The sequence below is a fragment of the Mirounga leonina genome, unplaced genomic scaffold (assembly GCF_011800145.1).
Source record: "Mirounga leonina isolate KUSES-001 unplaced genomic scaffold, KU_Mleo_1.0 Mir_95, whole genome shotgun sequence".
Lineage (NCBI taxonomy): Eukaryota > Metazoa > Chordata > Mammalia > Carnivora > Phocidae > Mirounga > Mirounga leonina.
In genome coordinates, this window is record NW_023270865.1 from 6,049,717 (window position 1) to 6,059,598 (window position 9,882).

The 9,882-nt window shown below is 42.8% G+C and overlaps 1 protein-coding gene across 1 annotated transcript; it reads right to left on the reverse strand.

Annotated features, from left to right (window-relative positions):
• Positions 1-8,517: 8,517 nt before the first annotated feature.
• On the reverse strand, positions 8,518-9,071 carry LOC118006248 (60S ribosomal protein L10a-like). The gene has a single exon (XM_034998841.1). The coding sequence runs from the start codon at positions 9,058-9,060 to the stop codon at positions 8,518-8,520; it is 543 nt and encodes a 180-aa protein (XP_034854732.1). The 5' UTR covers positions 9,061-9,071.
• Between the last annotated feature and the right edge of the window lie 811 nt (positions 9,072-9,882).

The following is a 9,882-nucleotide window of genomic DNA, read 5'->3' on the forward strand; positions in this document are numbered from 1 at the left end:
TAATCAGAGAAGATTTTTCAGAGTCTTACCTACCTTTGAAACAAAGGTGTGTGAAAGTAGCTATTCCTGGTCCTGCTTTCACTTTAGATAATATTCATAGCAAAATCGGGATGCATATGAAGTACAAAATGGGAGGGGCGAGTTAGTTTTGCCTTTAGAATCTCCAGCAATTCTTACAAACACAAACTTAATTTCCAGGTCAGGGAGGCTTAACTAGCTTTACCATTGCCACAGGGTCCGGCTCCTGTGATGGCCCTGAGGCACAATGATTGGTTTCACCAGATAATGAGGAAAACCCAAAGGCTTAGGAGTTATCCAGCAAGTCTTGTCTTTTCAGAACACCCGGTTTTCTTCCAGCATTAGCTCATTCAGAGGAACTGGGAGACAGAAGTCCACTGGCTCAGAGAGCTTCAGAAAACATTTATTCCAACCTTTGCAAGATCTACTAACGCTTGTGCTAAAGCAGAGTGACACATCACAGAAGTCAGTTTTAATGGGGACGAGACGGAAAAACATAATTAAGCCTCTAATTCCCTTCTCATGCCAATTTCCTGTAAAGTTTTTCTTTCTTTCTGAGATTTCCAAGAAGTTAACCTTGAGGATTGCTTTGGGGTTTTCCCAAGCTTGTCCCCAACCCTTTAACTAGGATGGACTGTGGGGCTGGACTGTTGGGGTGGAAGGTCGTTTTAGCCAATAGGAGTTGCTGGGGCTTTTCTCAGCTGATTGTGATCAATAATTCAGCTGGACCACATAGGGTAGCTTGTGGAAACCTACAGCAGATGGGGCAGAATATGGTAAGGGGACCAAGATCAGGCAAGAGACTCATGGAGTTCATGGGGAATTTTCCCAGAAGGAACACCCTGGGGTACCCAGCCAGTGGCCCATTGCAAAACTGGAATTATTGCCAATTCCACCAGTGGGATTAAAAGTAATACAAATGCTGCACTGCTAAATGCCAAAAGGCCAGACTTTTTGGTGTGCTTTATGTCAGAACATGTGCTTATGGAATGCCACAAAGGCCAAATTTCACACCCAATTTTTTTTCTGAACTCTAAGGCAATGTTTTAGTAACAACAAGGTCTGACATTTCCCATGGTGCACTTATAGTGGAATTAGTCTTTCCCGAGTAAAGCAGGAAAAACAAGGCCCTGATTTACTCGGGAAAGACTAATTCCAGTTTGTAGAGAGGTAGCAGCCTAAAAGATATTTGACTTTCAGGCTGCCTGGGTGGCTCAGTCTGTTAAGCAACTGCCTTCAGCTCGGGTCATTATCCCAGGGTCCTGAGTTCTGGCCCAGCGTCAGGCTCCCTGCTCAGTGGGGAGTCTGCTTCTCCTCTCCCTCGGCCTGCCGCTCCCCTGCTTGTGTTCTCTCTCTCTCAAATAAATAAATAAAATCTTTAAAAAAAAGATATTTGATTTTCCATTGGTAATAATCCTCACCGTGAGTGATGGTCACTGCACAGAGCATGCGCTGACTGGGAGTTCAGGTTGATCGTGTGCGCGTGGGAGTGCCTGGCAGAGGCAGGATGTGCACTGGCTTTGATGCTGGATATGGTGGATCCCCTTCATGGCTGGGCAAGGTCCAGACATCACTGGTAACCACGCAAGTGGTTCCCCCCATGTGGCAAGCTCTCTGGTTCTGTCTCCCCGTCTTCCACAAGGCAGTGAGAAAGGACTCACCCTCCCCTCATGGTCTCAAATTAAAAAAAAATAAAATTGAGTTCTCTGTAGCTGAATTGCCTTCTGGTTTGCCCACCAGTCTTACATCAGAATGACTTCATTAACTGAAAATTCCCCTCAAAATTCCAACTCATATTCATTCAATAATCAAATAATTCTCAGTGTGCAGCCCGTAGGCTTGTCCCCCCCTCTGTAGGTGCTCTCTCCTGAGGCTGTTAAAATATCTAGTCCTTTTAAAATCTCAGGAGTAATTTGATTTCAGAGATTCGATTGCCATTATTTTTTATTACAGTGGAAAGCAAATCTGTGGTTAAAAAGTAAATCATAGTTAATAGAAACATGAGGACTAATACCCAGAATAATCCACTAATGGATGGGGTGATGCTGATCCCCTTAGTATCTCAGAGCCAATGCCACTGGCCCAGGGAACATGTGGTGAGTGCCATGGTACTGTACCCCTTGAGTCTGAAAGGTCCTTTCCCTTTTCTGGCCTGTGCTGGAACCCGCAGTGAGAGGCTTCCTGGGGCAGCCCATGCTGGGCAACTCTGACAGAGAAAATTCTTCCTCATGTTGGATTCAAGGATGTCCAGTTACTGACTCTGCATCTTTGCCAATACAACTGGTGCAGAGAAATGACCATGCTTCCCCTGAGCCGGGAGAAGGCAAGGAGCTGGGGGATCCATATTGTGCCCATACTTGTTAACTTGGGCTGCTAACATGGCAAGCAGTGGAAACCCCACTCGTAAAGTTGAGGAAGCCCAAGGGTTGTGTTCTGGTACTCTCCCTGGGAATGTGGCCTCCCCATCGAATCAAGTTTCCTTGGCCTGCTGAAGAACCCGTAAGAATATGTCTGGAAGGTACAGACATTCCACCCTCACCATCATCAACCTCCAGGACTTGTGAGCTGGGGTAAAGCCTGAGGATCTTTCCTTCTAATCAGCTCATTCAAAGATGGGGAGATGGAGGCTTCCAGACACTAAGGGGCTTTCTCCTGATTTACATGTTGAGTTCAGGACTGCAGTGCTTGGGGTGGGGGTCCCGGTCCACTGACCTAGTCCTCCATCACACACAGTCTTGGACATCAAACGTGGTACTCTTCTTTGGATTCGGAAACATGTCTGAGAAAACTTGAAATCTTTTATCATCAGAGAAAACTTGAAAATAATATCTTTTCTATAAATTACAATGCAAGGGCAACTTTAACCTTGCAAAACAATAAGTATTGTGTATACAGGCTTAGGAATTAAAAAACAAACAGGTGCACCAAGAAATGAAATAATTTGTCCATAGTCTGATTATCATAAAACAATTGTGATTGAAAAGCTGTAGGGGTGGAAAACTTTTCCCTCTTCCCTTCTAGGTTCTTTGGCTGGTCTAATAATTAAATTGACATAAGACAAATTAACAGGGAGAAAACACATTTCATATGTATGGAATCCCCATTAAAATATGAGACTTCCCAGCACTCAGGTAATTGAAGCTTACATTCCATCCTGAGCTAAGGACATGGAGTCTCAAAGGGTAGAAAGACAATTCACTGGAAGCTGAGAAGAGCAGACGTTTGGTAAACAAATGTTTCCATGCTGTGCAGATAAGTCTTTTGGATATAGAACATTATTTTTGGTAATAGCTCTCTTCCTGGCACAGGCCCCTTATCTAAATTCTTTCAGGCAGTTAAGGGGGAGGTAAAAAGCTCTTCCTGAATCTGCTGAACCCTGATTGTCTTCAGCTCGAAATAATCCACGTGCCAAAGTGGCACGTTCTGGGGTAGCATATTCTGCTCCCCCTCAAAGCCAAGCATCACAGTGGCCAAATCCCTTTTCTACTTTGAGCCATAAGGGCAGAGGCAATCTACACCCCTCTGCCGTCACACTTCACACTTACCTGAAGCAAATCTAACCACCTGATCACTTCCAGATGTGGCAGCTCTGAAGAGACCTAATCCTCTCCTTATGAAACTCATCCCACCGAAGCATGCTGTATGATAATGAGGCGCCCATTCTACCCCCACACGACTAACCTGCATGCATAAGCAGCATCCATTTACTGATGCGAAAATCCACAGAAAATGTTCAAGACCTGACCCCCATCTCAGAAAGAATGAGCTCATGGCAGTCATGAAACTCTGAGCCCAGAAACATAATTTCCACACCACGCTAGCTAGTTTCTTTATTCCCTGAACCATATGCTCACTTCTTAGCTGAAATATCCTGAGTGGTTGTCAAGAACTAAGATTTGCTAAATTTGTATATTTTTGCTTTTCTCTTAGCTCAAATTAGAAACATATGTTCACTACCTCTGCCTACAAATAGTTCAGCATGAACTGTTTTCCTCATTTTATTCAAAGCAGATCAGACAAATAGTTATCACTTCAAAGTTGATCTGCAAAAAAATGCGACACGCATAACTTATTTTATTAATTGTGTTTCTTTGCAAACTAGCAAATGAACTCAATTAACTGAAATATGGCTGTGCGTCTTAGTGCCTTAATTAGTGCTGCCTTCAGGTAGGAGATGCTAATGGCGTCATTAAGCTGCGGAAGCCACATTAAGAGCCTTCGAGACCCAGAGTTCAAGTTTGAAGTAGGGACTAATAATGGGATCTGGGACTTTTCATCTCTAGAGCTCTGTCTTTAATGGGGCCCTGGCTGCAGCCAAGAATAACTGCCATCCGAAGATAGCTCCCAGCGTGGTCCTGGGAGGGCTGGAGGTGCTGACGAAAAAATCATTCCTGGGTCAGCCCACCTGTACTGGGTGCTTTCCTGGATGTGTGGCGGATCAGGAGCAGTGAAGATTATCATAAAGCTCAGATGTCATTTAGGGCCACTTAGGAAGGCAGATGGTCACGTCCTGGTCCAAAAGTGATGCTGGAGATTGACAAGGGTCTATAAAGAAAGCTAGGGCTCAGATGACAAATTAGGTCAACAGCAGGTATCCCTGCATTATAGTCCAGGAGCTGTCGTGTGCCAAGCTCATTTTATCTCTCCCTAGGTAGATATGGATATATAGATATATCTGTGTCTACACACACTCACATATTTTATATATAGATATATAAATATATATTTGTGTATACCTACAGACACATATGGGTGTATAAGTGTATATACATGTGATTACCTAGTTTGTGCTCACAGAAATCCTACTAGATAAACATTTAAGTAACTTAACTTTACCAAAAAACTGAGGTTTAGATTGTTGTTACAGTTTGTGCAAGATTCCACAGACATTAAGTGCACAATGAGAATTAAATCTATCTATCATCTATCTATGTATTTGTCTACATATCCTACTTTCTTATACAGTTGTTATTATCTGCCTTGTTTCCACCATCTAGAGTAGTGCCTGGCACAGGTTAAGCCCTCAATAAATTGTGCTGATCAAATTGCCTTTTGACAACCCAGGGCCCGTGTTCTTCTACCACATCCCCACACCTCACCAGAAGAGTCGGCTCCCATCATTTCTGCCCCATGTTTCTCATTCTAATTTCAGCATTTCCATCTAAGGATAGGAGGTGATGGGGCTGCAATGCTCCTGCCCTGGAAAAGGCAAGGATCTGCATAAATAAATTCTTGCTTATGACCCCCACTGATCTGGACCTTGAAGGGGCAGGACTAGAGAGAAGATGGGTGGCAGATGAAGAATGTGAGAGAGAAGGAAATGCTGTCTGGACTACTCAACAGACATGATCCACTGAAGAACATGCAAGATAGAAGTCAAGGATTGGCATAAATTGATTCCTTTGCAACTAGTATTTTAGTTGACCTTGGAGAGGCAGGGACTCATGAGGAAGATAGAATAGAGAATAAATGATTAACAGTAGTGCCTGCTTTCAAGAAGTGTATTGCCTTTCACTCATTCATTCACTCCATACATCTACTGACTACACACCATGTGGCCACCATCCCACTGTGTGAAGAGAAAAAGAGTGGAAAAAAGCCCTTATTGCCTTTAAGAAGCTCCCATCCCAGTGGCCCCTTATGTCTGTCTATTTCAGCACAGCCAGCTCTCCTGGGCACCACGCTGGGTGACAGCAGTCAAAGTCAAGCATTTTTGGAGTTTGTCAGGACTTCCCCCGCTGATTCCTGATCTGAGACTTTCCGCTCCCATATTACTGCCACCCACAAAAACTGTAGCACTTGCCACATGCCTGTGTTATTTCACAACAATTCCGATACTATCTCCACTTTACAGATGAAAAACCGGAGACTCAAAAATGTCTATATTTTCTATAGCACAGTGGTTAAGTGTGTAAATTGGAGTTTGTCCATCTGGGTTCAAGTGCAGCTCCAATACACACCTGTGGGGCTTTGGGAAATTATCTAACCTGTCCGCACCCCAGATTCTTGGTTTGTAAAATAGTCCTAATGTTGGCACATATGTTAAGGAATCCTGGTATAAGAATTAAATGAGTTAATACATGTAAAGTGTTTAGAACAGTGTGTTGAATATAGTAATTGTATTAGGTTGAATGGTCGTCCCCCAAAATGTCTAAATCCTAACCCCCAAATTTGCAGAAGTGACTTTTTTGGGAAAAGAGTGTTTTTAGTTGTAATCAGGTAAAGGATCTCCAGATAAGAAAATCTAGGTCTAGGATGGGCCCGAAATCCCATGATAGGTGTCCTTATAGGAAGAAGGAGGAACACAGACATGCAGGGAAGAAAGCCAGATGAAGATGGGGGTAGAGGCTAGAATGATGTGGCTACAAGCCAAGGAGCACCAAGGACTGCCTGGTGGCATGGACAGATTCTCCCCTTCAGAGCCTCTCAAAGACACCAATCCTGCCAACACGTTGGTTGCAGATTTCTGCCTCTAGAATTGTGACAGAATAAATTCTGTTATTTGAAGTCACCAGGTTTGTGATGTCATTTGTTATGGCAGCCATGAGAAATGAATGCAGTAACACACACACACACACACAGAGAGTTTTGTTGTTATATAGTAGGTGAAGCCTGCTGAATCTTAACCTCCATCATTTGCTTCAAATCCTTAATCACCCAGTCCTTCCATTCTCATTGACCCTCCAGTTCCTGGTTTTGCATCCAGATTTGATCCCTTCCCTTGACCCCTCATGCTTCTTTCTGTGGCTTGCTGAGCTTGCCCCCCCACTCAGGGCTCCATTTTCCATGCACACCTGCTTTGGATTTTCCCCACAAACTCCAGGGGCAAAACACACTTTGCCAGACCCCCACTTGCAGAACCTTCCACTGTTGACTCCTTATCCCTCCACGGCCTCCCCAGAGCAGGAGACTCAGCCATTTACAGCATGAGTTATAAGACCTGCTCTTAATACACAATTGTGGAGTCATTCAAGCAGTTTATAAATAAAAGCTAGACAGAATATAACGTAGACTAGAGGCAGCATACACACCATTTTTTGCAGTGATCAGATAGAGTGTTATGGAGAAAGAGAACATTACGATGTGCAGTGAAGAGCAAGAACCTAATGAATTCAGGAAACAACCCACAGCCCAACGCAAGAGCAAGTGACAGGGAAAGAACAGGTCATCTCAGACAGGTGGAATTGGGAAGGGCTTTCTAGGCAAAAAGTTTTCACAAAATAGGATTGAAACGGGGCAAGAGTCCAATTTCCTATACTGGAACAGTTTATGAAATCTCTACATCTCACATCCTTTCTTTGATCTCCTATTTCAAGCCACTACATAAAAGCCTGAAGAATAATTGAAAGGAAAAGTCCCACATATTATTTATACAGAAATCCGTGTTTTTAAAGTTTAAATATTTCAGGAAAACATTTTCCTCTGATTTGTCAACATGTAGAAGACACAAAGCATTACAGAAAATTAGTCCCCAGATTCCCACTCAAGATAAAGAAGGTGGGCACAAATAACCCTGGTGTGACAACTGGCCTCTGACTCTCTGGCTTAACTATTCGGTTGACAGAGCAGATGAGGTGGTGAGTGGGTATGGAGAACCCTTCCTAGTTCCTCCAAGTGTGACAGATAGAGTAACTGGGGACCATGAACCAGTTCATTATAACAAATGTTACAGGAAGTCCATCTGGCAAAAAGAAAATGATAATCCAGTGGGATAGGTCTACCAGAGGAATAAAGAGCATTAGAAATGGTAAGCACATGAGTAAATACAAAAAACTGCTGGAAAACTTTATTTATATCTCTTTAAAAGATAATGGATTGTATAAACAAAAAATAACAAAAATGTAGTATAGAATTAATAGTGGAGGTAAAATTAAAGTGTATAACAACAAAGGGATAAAGGCTGAGAGGAGAGAAATAGAAGGGCAGTTAACTTTTGAATAACATGGGTGTGAACTATGTGTATCCACTTACATGTGGATTTTTTTCTAGGCATGTGATACTGTAAATGTATTTTGTCTTCCTTATCATTTTCTTAATAACATTTTCTTTCCCCTAGGTGACTTTACTATTACAGTACATAATACATATAACATACAAAATATGTGTTAATTGACTGTTCGTATTATCAGTAAGGCTCCAGGTAACAGTAGGTTATTAGTAGTTAAGTTTTGGGAGAGTCAAAATTATACACAGATTTGTGACTGTGTGGAGGGCTGGTGCCCTATCTTCTGTGTTGTTCAGCGATCAACTGCATGCTAGTGTGAGTTTTTTATTCTATGCAAAGGGGTAAAATGTCACCTGAAGAGGGTCTGTGATATCTTCTACATGCCTATTTATTTTTTATTTATTTATTTACTTTTGGTAGCACTAGGATTTATTGAACTGTGCCTTAGCACAGACTCTGGGGTTTGCCCGTGGTGCTCTCCATGTATAAAGCCCGATGTTCTGCCAATTCTTCTTGAGCAAGGACACCAGAAAATTGATAGCTAAGTGGATGTTTTACACAAGCTCGTCATCAGTCATCTTCACGTGGCCAACAGTCACTGCCAGACACAGCACCTTCTTCATCTGTAATTTGAAGGTGGACTTCACTTCATCCACTTTGGCCACCATGTTCTCATTGCATGTCAGCAAGGAAGGGAACTTGCCAGCCTTATTCATGCCTGGGCCCAGGATTCGTGGGATCTCCTTGATCAGAGATTCTGAAACCAAAAAGGCATCATACGTCTTGGCCAGCTTCTTGACTAATACCTTATTCTTGTTGAGTTTCTTTATTGCCTCAGTGTGCATGTGGGGAATATCCACTGTCTTGGCCTCATCACAGTGCTGCTGATCCCCCAAAACACATACGGAGAACTTGGGGCAGGGAGTGGACTTAAGCCTGATGGTGCCCGAGAAGCGTCTGTCCTTCTGAGGGTCATAGATCTTCAGGCTGATCTGCAGTTCCACCGTCTCCAAAAACTTCTGGCGCTTGCAGAAGGTTCCCATGGGGACTTCCTGCACCGCCTTGTACAGGGTGTCATGGGAGACTTTGCTGCTCATGGTTCCTCGAGCCTCAGTAACCAGAAAAGTGCCTACATGCCCATTCAAATAACAACAAAAAGGCAGTAAAGGAGAAAAAAAGAACAAATAACAGATGGGGAAAATAGTAAGCAAATAGCAAGTGGCAGACATAAACTTAACTATATCAACATTCACATTAAATGTACATAGTCCAAACATCCAAGTTAAAAGGGAAAGATAGTCAGAATGAGAAAGACTCAACTATATGCTGCCTGCAACAAATTAAAATAGATGACCCAGATAAATCAATGGAAAAGGAAAAAGATATGCCATGAATCAAAGGACAGCTGGATTGGTTATTTTCATTTCAAAGTAGGTTTCAGAGAAAAAAATATTATCAGGTATAAAGGAAGTCAATTCTCAATGATGGTGGGGTCAGCTCATCAAGCAGACCTACTGAATTTAATCATTTATGCTCATTGTATGTTTCAAGCAGTGACCCCGGTTGTAGAGACTTGGTCAGACTTCAGGGAGCCAGTTCCTCCCATCTCTTCCCAGAGGATGCATTTCTGAGACTTTTGAGAGCTGAGTGGACAAAGGAGACTAGTGGACCCATCATTCAGTACAGATATTCTAAAAGTATTCTCCTGTTTCTGGAAAGCTCTTTTGCCTCCAAACATGTCTGCAATTCCCCAGTCTGCAGTCCCACAGTTTTGCTTCTTAAAAAGCATGAACCTCCATTATTTTTGCCATGATGGGGAAGGGCAGCCTCTTCTTACATGGATTTGGAGCTGTAGGTCTCCAGGAATCGACTTACTTCTCAAATAGCTTTCAGTTCATCTTCGTCACTTGAATTCTGTG

What these genes read in the sequence shown, in the direction of transcription:
- LOC118006248 (XM_034998841.1), bottom strand. Translation starts at nt 9,060, where the DNA reads ATGAGCAGCAAAGTCTCCCATGACACCCTGTACAAGGCGGTGCAGGAA.